This window comes from Giraffa tippelskirchi, chromosome 4 (assembly GCF_054371585.1).
Source record: "Giraffa tippelskirchi isolate mGirTip1 chromosome 4, T2T-mGirTip1v1.2.pri, whole genome shotgun sequence".
NCBI lineage: Eukaryota > Metazoa > Chordata > Mammalia > Artiodactyla > Giraffidae > Giraffa > Giraffa tippelskirchi.
This window is the reverse complement of record NC_137278.1, coordinates 53,456,498-53,470,664: the sequence shown is the minus strand read 5'-3', so window position 1 is coordinate 53,470,664 and position 14,167 is coordinate 53,456,498. Positions and strand designations below refer to the sequence as shown.

At 47.4% G+C, this 14,167-nt stretch overlaps 1 protein-coding gene across 1 annotated transcript; it reads right to left on the bottom strand.

The window, feature by feature from the left end:
• Nucleotides 1-11,079: 11,079 nt before the first annotated feature.
• On the bottom strand, nt 11,080-12,101 carry TMSB10 (thymosin beta 10). The gene is made up of 3 exons (XM_081596923.1): nt 12,039-12,101; nt 11,647-11,749; nt 11,080-11,364 (listed from the first exon to the last, which is right to left on the bottom strand). The coding sequence occupies exons 2-3, from the start codon at nt 11,744-11,746 to the stop codon at nt 11,336-11,338; spliced, it is 129 nt and encodes a 42-aa protein (XP_081453049.1). The 5' UTR covers nt 11,747-11,749; nt 12,039-12,101; the 3' UTR covers nt 11,080-11,335.
• Nucleotides 12,102-14,167: the final 2,066 nt, after the last annotated feature.

Genomic DNA, 14,167 nt, shown 5'->3' with positions numbered 1-14,167 from the left:
TAGCGACTGAGCACACCCACGCACCAAGGATTGATAATAGCACCCATGGATTGAACTATAGCATCTCCACTCTGGCCCTAATAGCTGCTGGTTCTGGTCAACCTAGCCTGCTCTCCTCCCACCATGTGCTTCCACCCAGGCTCCCATTGGTGTTTTGCCTGATGCAGGTTTTAGGACACTGTGATGTCTTACAAGTTCACCCTGCCCATCCCAGGGCTCAGTGCCAGAGACACCCACTTTATCATGGCCTCGTTTTATTGTATCTCTGTACAATGTGCTGGTCATAAAATTAATTTATGATCCTTATTTGGGGCTTCCCTAGTGGCACAGATGGTAAAGAATGCACCTGCAATGAGGGTGACCTGGGTTCAATCCCTGGGTTGGGAAGATGCCCTGGAGAAGGGAACAGCTACTCACTCCAATATTCTGGCCTGGAGAATTCCATGGACAGAAGAACGTGGCAGGCGACAGTCCATGGGGTCGCAAAGAGTCAGAAGCGACTGGGGGACTTTCATTTTTTTGTTGACTGTAAAATTACCCTCCAAAGTGATACTGTGTCTCCCAGTACTTCCTGGGAAATGCCCCAGTTATTGGACGCTTTGAACTTTCACTCTTGAAGCACAGAAATGAAGTCACAGAGATGAGCAAAAGTTTGTTTCTGTTTGCCTGTTTGTCACATTACAGCTTCTATAACTGCCCACATAATCTGGAGTCTTACTAATCCTGCCTATCTGTCTGGGTTTCCTATCCACACAGCCAGGGGTTGTGCTGAAGCCAGCTGGTGCCATCTTGCAAAGATCCAATTGTTGAATTTTCAGAAAGCAGACAAGCTGGTGGTTAAACTGCTGGTAGCTTGGTATTGGCAATAATTGCTGTGCTGTGCTATGCTTAGTCTCTCAGTTGTGACCAACTCTTTGTGACCCCGTGGACTATAACCTGCCAGGCTCCTCTGTCCATGGGGATTCTTCAGGCAAGAATACTTGAGTGGGTTGCCATGCCCTCCTCCAAGGGATCTTCCCAACCCAGGGATCAAACCGATGTCTCCTGCATTGCAGCAGCTTCTTTACCATCTGAGCCGCCATGGAAGCCAATAGATGTTGGCAAATGCTACAAACCTGGCTCCTATCCACCTCCACCCCGAACTGAGAACTAGTTGTGAGGCACTTACCAACACACTACTATGTGCAGGTCTTCCTCTCATTCAAGTCCTCATTTCCCCTTTTTGTTTGTTTTGTTTCTGTGTGTTTTTTGTTTTGGCTGCACTGGGGCTTAGTTGCCTCGTGGCAGGTGGGATCTTAGTTCCCAGACCAGGGATCAAATCTGCGTTCTCTGCATTGGAAGATGGATTCTTAACCATTGGACCACTGGAGAAGTGCCCTCATTAACTCTTGCCTGGACTATTACAATATTCTACATACTAACATCTCTGCCCCTAGAGTCTTCCCATTCCAGGTGATTGTAGCATACTTTCGACTACCAGGAACAGAAAACTCAACTACAGATTTCCTTGAATAGCAGAAAAATGTATTGTTTCATATAACAAAAAGTTCAAAGATGAGGCATTTTCAGGAAAACTTAGCAGCTCCTCAGTTACCCAGATTCTTTTCATTTTTCCACTCTCAGCATTTTGGCATGGCCCTTTGTGGCTTTAAGATGACTGTTGTGGTTCAAGGTTAACACGCTTACACAGTGACATGTGCAATTTTCCCTTATTTCCTCAAAGTACAATTACCATCATCTCAGAAGTCCTCCTGAGAGTTTCCTCTTGAGTCTCCCTGGCCAGAATTGCAACCCATATGTATTCTTTAGTCACTTTCTGCAAGGGAATGGAATTACCATGATTGATTCAGACCACTGGTTCTCAGCCTCTTAGAACCAACATCTCCTTTTGTGTAAATATTTTATAGCACTCCTCTTTCCTGAAATGAAAATCGAAGATAATATAATCTATCCACACCCATACTCAAAAAACAAATCCTTACAAATCCTCATTGGAAATATGAAAGTGAAATAAAGAAAGATAATTTACAAAAATTATATGGATATACATTTCAATATATATGGTAAATTATATTAGGACTCCAAATTATTCCCTGCCTTTGCTAAATCAGAATTATGTATCCCAGCCTGATGGGATGGGACTTATATTTCCTCACTCAATTAATGTCAGGCTTGCTTTATGATTTGCTTTGTTCAATGTAATGTGAATGGAAGTGTCACTTCTGAGAAGAGCTTGAAAAGCCATTATGTGGTTCCGCCACTCCTCTTTCCTTCTGCCATGACAGCAGCAAGTTTTAGATAAGGTTTCTCCTTTGGCCTGGCTTTCATAGTGAAAAAGACATATGGAACAGGAGCAGAGCTTCCGTTGGTGTATATATGAACAAAAACGATAAATTTTTGTCATTGTAAGCTATTGACATTTTTGGAGATGTTTGTTGCAGGAGCACAAGCTGTCAAAAGCTGACTAATACGGCACACATAAAAAGGAATGAATTTGAGCCAGTGCTAGTGAGGTGGATAAACCTAGAACTTGTTATACAAAATGAAGTAAGTCAGAAAGTGAAAAACAAATATCATATATTAATACGTATATATGGAATCTAGAAAAATGGTACTGTTGAACCTATTTGCAGAGCAGGAATAGAGAGACACAGACAGAGAGAGAACAGACTTGTGGATACAGTGCAGGAAGGAGAGGGGGGGATGAATTGAGAGAATAGAATTGAAATATATACATTACCATATGTAAAATATATAGCTAGTGGGAAGTTGCTATATAACACAGGGAGCTCAACTCAGTACTCAGTGGCAACCCTGAGGGGTGGGATGGTATGGGATTAAGGAGGGAGGTTCAAGAGGGAGGGGACATATGTATACTTATGGCTGATTCACACTGTTGTACGGCAGAAATCAACGCAACATGGTAAATAATTATTCTCCAATTTTTAAAAAAATGAAAAAAATATAGCACAAAAATATTCTGCACATAAAAAAGCAATCTGCACTTTATGTTTGTTTCACCTGTATGTAGCATTTACCTTGAACCCAGCAGCTTCAGATGAAAACTGACACAACTGTGCTGTATCAACAATTAAAAACCAAGAGCGATATTGCTCTCAGTGTGGTGATTTTCTGCAGCAGTGATCAACTGTAAAACTCTGAGCTTTAAAAAAAGGCAACCCTTAATTTACATTTACATGATGGTTGCATTCTCAGAAAATGCAATGTAGAATAAAATTGTGCAAAATTTGTTATTGTTGCAATTAGTGATTATAAAGAGATATTCATCTACAGAAATGTCTAGTGGTTTATTCACAAGTCATGGGTTCACTTATATAAAGTTCAAAAGTGAGCATACTGGTGTAGATTCAATCAGAAGTTAGGGTCAATGCATGACTGGAAGTAGGCACTGGGGTATGTTCAGTTTGTGAAGACTCATCAGGCTGTACACTTATGACCTGTGTATTTTTTTCTATACATAATTATACTACAATGAAGAGTCTTTTAAAAAGTCGTGCAGGGCACAGGACAAATCTTTGGTGTGTGGGACTGTCCTGTGCATTGCAGGATGTCAGGCATTCCCGATCCTTATCCATGAACTGACAACAGTGTCCCCTAATCATTGTGACAATCACACAGAAACAAAACAACCTCACAAATTTCTATGATGCTGAACCCCTGGATCCCTAGGTTTACATAATCAAGACTCACTCCTGGGGCTGTGTCCCTTGAAGCTCATCAGCTGCTTCATATCTAAATACAACCGAGCTTCCGTTGGCCATGAAGAAGGCAGGATGGGAAAGAATGAGAAGTGTGTGGTGATGTTAGACGCGGGGGTGGGGGTGATGGTGGTGGTGGTGGTGAGGGTGCTGGTGGTGGTGGTGGCAGTGATGGTGGTAGTGGTGATGATTGTGAGGGTGGAACTGGTGGTGGTGATGATGGTGGAGGTGATGATAGTGGTCAGGCAGATAACCCTCTGTGTCTGCCACAACATCTTTTACATTCTATCAAATACATTCCAGATCACTTTGCCCCAACCTCAAATCTGCAGTGGCTCTCAACTGTTTACAGGATAAAGAGCTCAACTTACCTTTCTAGGGTAATTTTGAAGCTTCTTCTGTTTTCACTGAACCATTGCTCTTTCTCCCCATGGAACTGCTATGGTATCATTATGCATTACTCCTCCTTCTGTTAAGAAAGCCCTGCTCTCATTCTTGCTCCTCTGGGTCTTCATTCAATGCTTCTTCCCCATGAAGCAGCCTCCTGTCCAGAGTTAACAACTACTTCACGTAACTTCCCATGGTGCTGGGCTTATCTCTCTCTCTTTACTGTTTACTTCATTGCATCTTTCATAGTTTGTTGGCTTTTGTCTTTTACAGCTTCCACAGACTTAGTACAGTGATAAGCACTCACTGAGTGCTCAAAAAATGCCTGCTGAATTGAACTGAACAAGAACACAGCCTCTGCATTTCACAGAAATCAGCAACCCAATATCTAAAATCTTTGAACTGGTTGAGACTCAGTTACCATCTGGGTAATTAATAAATAGATTTTCATCAACAGCCTCAATTGTGAATTCACTGTACTTCCCCTCATTGTCACAGGACTGCATCCTGTTCTGATTCTGGGAGGGAAATGAAGCTGTTTGGCTTCCCTGAACCACACGGCCATCAGGCTTAGGCCCTGTCAATGCACAAGAGAATCCACAGTAAGACAGTCGGGGGCCTGGTAGCAGCCCTGGCTTGAGTGTGGCCAAGATGGAGCAGGTGAGGTGGCCAGGGTGGGGTATTTCAGTGACAGTTCAATAAGTGTTTATTGAGTGTCGGCTATATACTGGCTACTGTGGGAGTCACCAGTATCAGTGAATATATATCTTCTATTCAATCTAAGGAAGAATGTGGTAGATGTGTGCAGGAAACAACAGAGTGAGGCAGTTAGGACAGAGAGAATGCCATTGGTTGAGAAATCCAGGTGGGTTAACTGGAGAGGGTGGTGATTTGTAAGGTCTTGTAGGATGGCTAATATTTGACAAATTAGAAAAGAGATGGAGGGTCATTCAAAGTGGGGGAAACACTCAAAGGCAGGGAAGAAGGCAGGAAAGGGCCAGAGGAACGTGGTTTCCTTTTGCCCCTTGGAACCAGATATGGGCTCTGTTTATATAATTTTCTGCTTTTTCCTCTGAGCTAATAATATGCAGTCTTACAAGATGGGAACCCTTAGCTCTTCATAGGATTATAAAATCTTTTTACTGAAGTAAAACATACATATGGAGAACTACATATGAGCATGAATGGTAAGTGTCCATCTTGATAACTATTTACACACATACACACTCACATAGCGACCACTTTGGTCAAGGAATACAGTGTTTTCATCACCCCAGAAGGTATTGTTACTTGTATTATCGAAAGGTATTCTTGCCTTTCCTAGAATGTCATCCAAATTTAATCACACAATATTAGGTATCAGCACTTGGCTCCTTTTTATTGATGAGTAATTCAATGACTGACTGTGTGAATACATCAGATCTGTTTATTCATTCTGCTGATGGACGTTTGGGTTGTTTTTGCTCTTACTAATATGAGTGGAACATTCTTGGACATGTCCTTTGGTGAACACATTTCTCTGGAATGCATCACTAGGCCTGGGGTCACTGGGTCATGGCGTGCTCTGCTCAGCCTCAGTCTATTCAATGTCTACTGTCAAGCCAGACTTGCAGCTGGTGTCTGAAGTTGGGGGAGAGGGCAGTTTCGTGGCACTGAGCCCTTAACCTGTGCGCTCTGCTGCTAACTCTGGGTAGGCAATGTCAGAACTGAACTGAATTGTGGGACACCCAGCTGGTGTCCAGAGAATCAGAGAATTGCCTGCTGTGGAAAACCCATCCATTTGGTGACCCGAGGTAGGGTATTCTGTGAGTAGAGTGTTGCAGTAAAGGAGAAACAGGAGAGTTTTTCCTGCACATCTGGTTGAGCAGTGCAGGAAGAGTAGAAAGGAGAAACACAGGAGGGTTTTTCCCATTCAAGGGAAATGACAGAAGGTGGGGGAAAGCATGGGAACAAAGGCACTTAGGATTTTCTTTCCACTCCAAAAAGAATGTGGAGCAGCTTACAAAAATACACCTAGGACATCAGTCGAATCATGGGAAAACAAGACAAACCTGAATTGAGATACATTCGGCAGAGACTTGACGGTACACTTATAAGAAGTGTCAAGGTCATAAAAAAAAAAAAAGGAGAGACTGAGGATTGATCACAGATTGCAGGAGACTAAAGAGAAATAACTGAATGTTATGTGGGATCCTGGATAGGATCCTGGAACAGAGAAAGGACGTTCATGGAAAAACTGGTGAAGTTTGAATAAGATCTTTATTTAGTTAATAGTAGGATAATTAACATTTTTATTTTTAAGAAAATATAGTATAGTTGAAGTATGAAGTATAGTTGATTTATGATGTTGTGTCAGTTTCTGGTGTTCTGCAAAGTAATTCAGTTATATATATATGGAGTGGCAAAGAGTGGGACACAACTGAAGCAGCCTAGCGCGCGCGCACGCGCACACACACACACACACACACACACACACACACACACACAGGCCATGTGTGCTTAGTTGCTCAGTTGTGTCTGACTCTTTGCGACCCCATGGACTGTAGCCTGCCAGGCTCCTCTGTCCCTGGGATTCTCCAGGCAAGAATACTGGAGTGGGTTGCCATTTCCTTCTTTTCCATTACAGTTTATCACAAAATATTGAATACAGTTCCTTGTGCTATACAGTAGGCACTTGTTGTTTATCCACCCTATATATAATAGTTTGCATCTGCTAATCCCAAACTCCCAGTGCTTCCCTCCCCTCCCCCCACCACCCCCTTGGCAACCACAGTCTATTCTCTATATCTGTGAGTCTGTTTCTGCTTCATAGGTAAGTTCATTTGTGCTGTATTTTAGAATCCACATATAAGTGATATCAGATGGCATTTGTCTTTTTCTGACCTACTTCACTTAGTACGATAATCTCTAGGTCCATCCATTTTGCTGCAAATGGCATTATTTCATTTCTTTTAATGGCTGAGGACTATTCCATTGTGTATATGTACCACGTCTTCCTTATCCATTCATCTGTCAATGGACATTTAGGTTGTTTCCATGTCTTCACTACTGTAAATAGTGCTGCTATGAACATACGGGTGCATGTAGTTTTTCAAATTGTAGTTTTGTCTGAGTATATGCCCAGGAGTGGGATTAATAATAGTGTAATGTTAATTTCTTGATTGTGATAACTGGACTATGATGAAGTAAGATGCTAACATTAGGGGAAGCTGAGTGAGGGATCTAGAGAGACTATTATTTCAAGGCATCTAATATTGCCTGAGAAGAGGAAGTGTTTGAGGGTGAGAGAAGAGAGTGGGAGAGCAATATAGGGGATTGAGAAGTGTTGGGACTTCCTCCTGATCTAGCCTAGGTGCTCCCTGAGGTGGCCTTCATCTGGTTTCCCAGCTCCAGCAGCCTGGGGTACATACAAGGCACTGAGCACATGCTTAGTGAACAGAAGGTGGAGTGTGTGTGTGTGGACCTTCTGTCTTCCTGAGCACTCTGGTGCACCCTATGACAGTGGAAAGTCCCAAGCCCTGAGCCTTATTCACAACACGGAAGCCTAATTATCAAAGCTTGTCTTAGAAATGAAATAAGAAAATGAGAGACTTCTCTGGTGGTCCACTGGTTAAGACTCTGTGTTCCCAATGCAGGGGGCCCAGGTTCGATCCCTGGTCAGGGAACTAGATCTCACATGCCACAACTAAGACCCAGTGCAGTCAAATAAATAAGTAAACAAATAAATAAAAAGAAAATGAAACCAGGACCTCCCTGGTGGTATAGTGGATTGAAATCTGCTTGCCAATGCAGGAGACACGGGTTTGATTTCTGGTCCGGGATTATTCCACATGCTGGGGAGCAACTAAAGCCCACAAGTCGCAGCTACTGAAGCCTGTGTGCCCTAGAGCCTGTGCTCTGCATCAAGAGAAGCCACTGCAATGAGAAGCCCATGCACCACAACTAGAGAAAGCCCGTGTGCAGCAATGAAGACCCAGTGCAACCAAAAATAATTATTATTTTTTTAAAAAGGAAACGAAACCAGAAATTCAATTCAGATGTGTTTAAAAAGAAACGTTACACTTGTATTCTAGTTTCAAAGTAAGCCTCATTTTGTTATTGGACCAATAACTGGTTCCTGAATGCTTAGATAGGAGGAAAAGGGCAGAAACCAGTAATTCAGTATAACTTTCCCAAGGGTGCCACTATTCCCAGGTGGAGAGGAATAAAAATGGTGGGATAAGGGAGGGAAGAGGCAGGGTGAGGGTGGGCCTGAGGTGCTTCAGCGTTCTTTGACACCCCATTTCTTGGTTCTGACACCCACAGGATTTCCTGGGATCAACTGGGGGAAAGAGATGGGGCCTAGGAAGGTGGGCCTCTTGGCCAGTACTTGGCCTTCTGGGTCTGTCTTCTGGGGTTCTACCATTCAGGCTGAGAGGTATCTAGATGTGCACCCTTGTAACAGCTCAGGAGCCCAGATGAGTTGAGGAAAGGCAGTCTTACCTCGTAAACCAAGGCAGTGTGATCAGCTTTCCGCAATGATAACTCACACCCGCCTTGCCCATCCGCATCTCCTTTCCCCACCGGGGCAGGAGAGCAGGCTGGTCCAGAAGGGGCCTTAGTGGGGTGTGGCCAGACAGGATGCTTCATCCCCATGAGGGGTGCCTATGCAGCACCTTGGGATGGGGGGAGGGAACCCCTCAGCAGTCAACCTTCCAACAGCCCAAGGATGTCAAGACCTGTCCCCCCATCTCGTGGCCTCTCACACCTCAGCTCCCTAGGCCATGCCCATTCCAGCCCAGCTTTTTGTTCTTCCTCAGCGGCCACTGGGTGAGCATGCATTCCTCCCCTAGGGAACATGCTTATCTTATCCCTCCAGGTGTTTACTTTTCTCCTCCTCGAATCCCTAGATCTTTGTTGCAGAACCCCTTCTCTGAGAGACACCCCCCTTGACCATCCCACGGAAAACAGCAGAGGTGAAAATAGCAGAGGCGCTCCCAATCTCTCTCACTCCAGCCCATTGATCCCCCATCCAGCTTCATCTTCCTCCAAAGCCCTCTTGCCCCGCAGACAACTGTGCTATTGTTTTTGAAGGTGGTAGTGATTTCTTATTTCCTTTTTCCTCAGTCTACCAACAATAGACCCCAACTGGTGCAATTATTAATGTTTCAAGGAGTGGATGCTCACGAAACGGACACAAGAGATATACTGAACGTCAGGTTGTTAGGGTCCCACAAAGCACCCCTTGGTCCCCAGATTCTGGCTCCACTACTCACTGGCTGTGTGTCTTGAGCAAATTCCTTGTCTCTCTGAATCTTAAGTTTCCCCATCAGTAACATGGGATGATAATCATTCTGCCTTAATGCGTGCATGCATGCATGTGCGTGCTCAGTAGTGTCCAACTCTTTGTGACCCCATGGACTGTAGCCTGCCTGTAGTCTCCTCCGTTCATGGGATTTCCCAGGCAAGAAAACTGGAGTGGCTTGCCATTTCCTCCTTCAGGATATCTTCTCAAGCCAGGGATCGCATGCATTAAGGCAGTGATCCTGCCTTAATAGTTTTTGAGAATTAAAGCTCTGAGCACAGTGCCTGGCCCATAGTACACTTCCAGTAAAGATTAGTGTCCCTTGGCCTGATGGCCTGTGTGTCCCTTATTTCTCTTCCCCAGGCCCACTTAGCCTCCATAGCGCAGGTCTTACTGTCAAGCCCCTCCATGTCAAAGGGGCAATGACTCCCTCAGCCTAGATATCCCTGATTGTGGTCCCAGAGGTCTTACCCACTGGATTTTAAGGTCCCTTTGGACAGGGGTCACACTTCAAATACCTGCCCTCACCGACCATCCAGCGCGATGGTCAGGCAGTGCACTGTATGTTCAGCCGTTTCTGCCTCTTTGGGACCCCTATGGACTATATAGCCCGCCAGGCTCCTCTGTCCATGGGATTTTCCAAGCAAGAATACTGGGGTGGGTTGCCATTCCCTCCTCCAGGGGATCTTTCCAACTCAAGGATTGAACCTGTGTCTCCTGCATAAGCAGGCAAATTCTTTACCACTGAGCTGCTAGGAAACCTCATGGTCAGGCAGATAGGGGACAAATCGCTACACAATGTTATCACCATCCTCCTTTGAAGGAACTCCACCCCCCAACTTCCTCCCCACCCAGAATCACAAGCCTGTTCCTTAAGCTTCAGAAAGCCCCACCAGACCAGGCTTTCCTCATTCGTTGAGGCCTGCGGGCTGGCCCGGCCCTTCCCAATGGGACCAGGGGTGTGACCCAGCAGGGTTCTGCTGCCCCTGCCGGCGCCAGCCCTCCCTCCACACCCCCACTCTTCCTGCTGATCACAGCACTCGAGGCTGCTCAGCCCAGCACTCCCTCTAATGGCTAACGCTTTTGAGCTCGGGTTAAAAGACAAAAAGCTAGGCTGTCCCCCACAGCTCCTCTAGTTCTGGTGCTGGTTCCTCCAGTTCTGATATTCTGGCATTCTTCCCCTGGATCCCGCCTTTGTTTCCATGCCTCCTCTTTCAGGCCCCAAGAGAAAGCTAATGGGGGACTTTTGTGACCTCGCCCAATTTCCAACATTCTGGATTCGGTCTTTTCCCCCCTTTCTTCTCTGACGTGAACTCTGTTCTCTGCTGGTGTTCATCAGAATTATGAGGCGTCCAGATAAAAACAAAAACGGTCGAACTGGAAAAGCTTATCAAAAACAATTATGCCCTTTTGCCAAAGCATTTTCCAAGACAGCTTCCAGGAACTGAAAAGTGGGGTTCAATTTTGCACCGATTGCATTATAAGCAAGAATAAGCGGCTAATAACCCATGAAATCTTACGGAGGAACAGGCAAATCCCAAACTAAAAGATGGTCCCCTCCAAGCCAGCCCATTCTGCGACCCCCTCCCCCGCTCTGCGGCAGGAACTCCCGACTCCAGCGCGCCGCCGGGTTTCGCTGCAGCGGCACTACCCACGCATACTCAACTAAGAGACAGAGCACGCCAGCCATGCCACGAGGTGTGTTTTATTTTCATTAATCATACAAATAATTTTCTATAATATTCCAGGGCAAACCGGAGAAATTTGGCAGTCCGATTGAAAGGTCCCCTTCAGAGACCCGCGGGCCGGTGGCGACGGCACGGAGTGCCCGGGTTCACAGTGCAGCTTGTCGCTCGTGTACATCTTGCAGGTGGCTCTTCCTCCACATCACGGCTAGGGTCTCCAAGATGATGCGGTGGAGAATCCTCCAGGTTCGCGGGAAACTTCACTTTGCTTGCTTCTCCTGCTCAATGGCTGTGGAGAGCAGGAAATCGACACTGGGGGATGGGGACCCCTGGCAACCCCCCCAAACGGGGCGCTTGCAAACCTGGTTTGGGCAAGGCACCCACAAGGTCTAGGGATTAAGAAAGAGGCGTGGGGCTGGGAAGAGAGAGGCGCTTTGTGTAACAGAAACAGGGGCTGGGGCCGCCCGATGGGAAGCAACAGCCGGATGGGGTGTGGGGCTGGGTAAAACGGGAAGGGCGGGGTGGGGACTGGGCTGGGAGCCCGCGGACCCGGAGGCGGGGGCGGACTTACTCTCTTTGGTCGGCAGGGTGTTCTTCTCCTGCGTCTCAGTCTTCTTCAGCTTGGCCTTATCGAAGCTGTTGATTTCCCCCATGTCGGGCTTGTCTGCCATTTTCTTAAAACAATCGTAGCAGGCAAATCAAGGAGGTTGGCCGGAAGCCAGCGGCCCCCTCTGCCCTCCCCGCCTCCGCTCCACGACGTGGCACTCGGGCTGGGGCGTTCCCGACAGCTCAGAGGCCGAGGATCTGGGCGCGTCCCGCACCCGGCTCCGCAGCCCCAGGGTGTGGCCCGCCCGCCCCGGCGTCCCGTCGGGGAAACGCGCCCGACGAGGCCGCCGCGCACCCGTCTGGAAAACCCGCTCAGACCCCACCCAGACTGGGCTTCCGCCCCAGGGCGCCGCTCACCGAGAAGTTCCGCTTCCAGTCCGCGGTCCCGAGTCTCCCACTCGCGTTGCTGCAGCAAAAGACAAAAGAGCGGCGCCCGCCCCTCGCCTTATATAGGCCGCGCCCGCCACGCCCCTCCTCTCGCCCGCCGCAGCGGGGGCGGGGCCGGCAGCCGGGGGGCGGGGCCAGCTCCGGGCGCTCACTTCCCCACTACGCCCTCCGCTCTGCTGCCCGCCGGGCTGGACCCGGCTTTTCCCGCGCGCGCGATCCCTTCGTCCAGTTCCCCCAGCTCCCTGGACCCCAGGGTGGAGGCAGCAGGCGCCGCCAGGGTGGGTGCCACGCCCTCAGTTTTCTAGGGGGCTGCACTCTCCCCTCTCCGGAAATCCGCTGCTCACCCGCAGCAGGGGCGTGGGAAGTCGGCGGGGGGAAGGGTGTACGGTTGGGTGTGGGTGTGGGTGTACTAAGTGTGCTGTGTATCGTTGTTGAGTATGGATGTGCAGACGTGCTCGCGCGCTTTACAGCAGTCCCAGGTTGCAGGAGACACCCACCCCTGTGCAGTCCCCACGTGTTTTGCCTTTAGCTTCCCGGAAATCCCCCACCCCCTTTCCCTCTCTTCCTGGAGGTGAACGCCTGCGGGGCTCACACTTAAAGAATCCGAGCCAGGAGTCTTTAGAGATGAAAGACAGGGAGGTACAGATAGGTTTCCACTGCTTTTTGCTGCTATTGGGGGCCCGTTGTCTCCCTTCTTTTCGAGATGGGCAGTTCCTGCAGGACCCATCGCTGGTGCTCCCTTAGGACGCTTGTTACAAGCATTGTCTGAAAGGCGATGGTGGGAGCACGCAGCCCCCAGGGGCTTGCGGTGTTCTTTTTCTCACAGGGCTCCTAGGGACGTAGTGTCCCAAGGTTCGGTTTTTCTTCTTGAGTTAACCTTGAATATGTCCCTACAAAGGTTATTGCTTTCCTTTTCAACCCATTATAGGAGTATACTGCAACTGTTCAAGTCTTTCTTAGAAAAGTATCTTCATTCCGTCCAACATCTTTAGTTCCATAAATGAACAACCCAGGGGGTGAAGCTGGTCGTTGTTTATTTGCTCTGAACTTTCCAAATGTCCAGGAGCATTACTAAGTCCTTTTATTTTTTTATTTTTATTTTATTTTTTGAGAGGGTTGCACTGGGTCTTTGTTGCTGCCAGGTCTTTCTGTAGTGGCAGCGAGCAGGGGCTTCTCTTGAGGTGCGAGAGCTTCTCATTGTGGTGGCTTCTCTTGTTGTGCAGCCCAATCTCTAGGGCACATGGGCTTCAGTAGTTGTGGCACATGGGCTTAGTTGCTCCGTGGCATGTGGAATCTTCCTGGACCAGGGATCGAACCTGTGTCCCCTGCAGCGGCAGGCACATTTTTATCCACTGTGCCACCAGGGAAGACCAGCCAAGCACTTTTAAATTGGCATTTTGTGGAAACATCCTAAGTTCTGTCACAGCCCTTCCTGATTTTGCCTGCTTTTTTTTTTTTCTTCACATTCCCTCAGTGCATTTGGCACAGAAGGAAATAAATTTGGGCTTATGAATTTCATATACCAAACTTCCTGTGTGCCCTTGGGCAAGTGTTTTCTTATACCTCTTCATTTATAAGAGTTTTTGGCATAAAACTTAAGTGAGATAAAGAACAGGCATCAAGTGGAAGCTTAACACGGCAGCCCCATGAGAGTGGCACACACACTTCATTTGTATATCAGTCAACTGTTGCCACAGTATGCCGTGTAACAGACTATCACAAAAGTCAGTGGCTAAAACAATAGTCACTTGTTCTCGCTCACTCCTCTGGAGGTAGGAGCTGCTGTGTTGGGCTCAGCTGGGCCTGGTTCCACCCTGTTCACGGGATCCAGGTCTGCTTCTCAGCTGTCTCGTGCTCTGGCCCAGGATCTAGCTGGAGCTTGTTATCAAGGTGATGCGAAAACAGCAAGAGGGCTGTTGCGTAAGAGTACAGAATTGTTGAAGTGTGTATTAAAGCATACCATGTCACCTCTTGTCTGTTAACATCCCGTAGGCCAAACCAACCATCAATGGAATGGAGATGTGTAGTCCACTCATGGTGGGAGAGGGAGGGGAATGAACATTTCTTAAATAAACATCCAACTTCACAGGGTAGGCAAA

Excerpts from the sequence above, each read along its gene's own strand:
- TMSB10 (XM_081596923.1), bottom strand. The coding sequence starts at position 11,746 with ATGGCAGACAAGCCCGACATGGGGGAAATCAACAGCTTCGATAAGGCC. Across the intron at positions 11,365-11,646 it reads CACCCTGCCGACCAAAGAGA|CCATTGAGCAGGAGAAGCAA; the intron begins GTAAGTCCGCCC and ends TGCTCTCCACAG.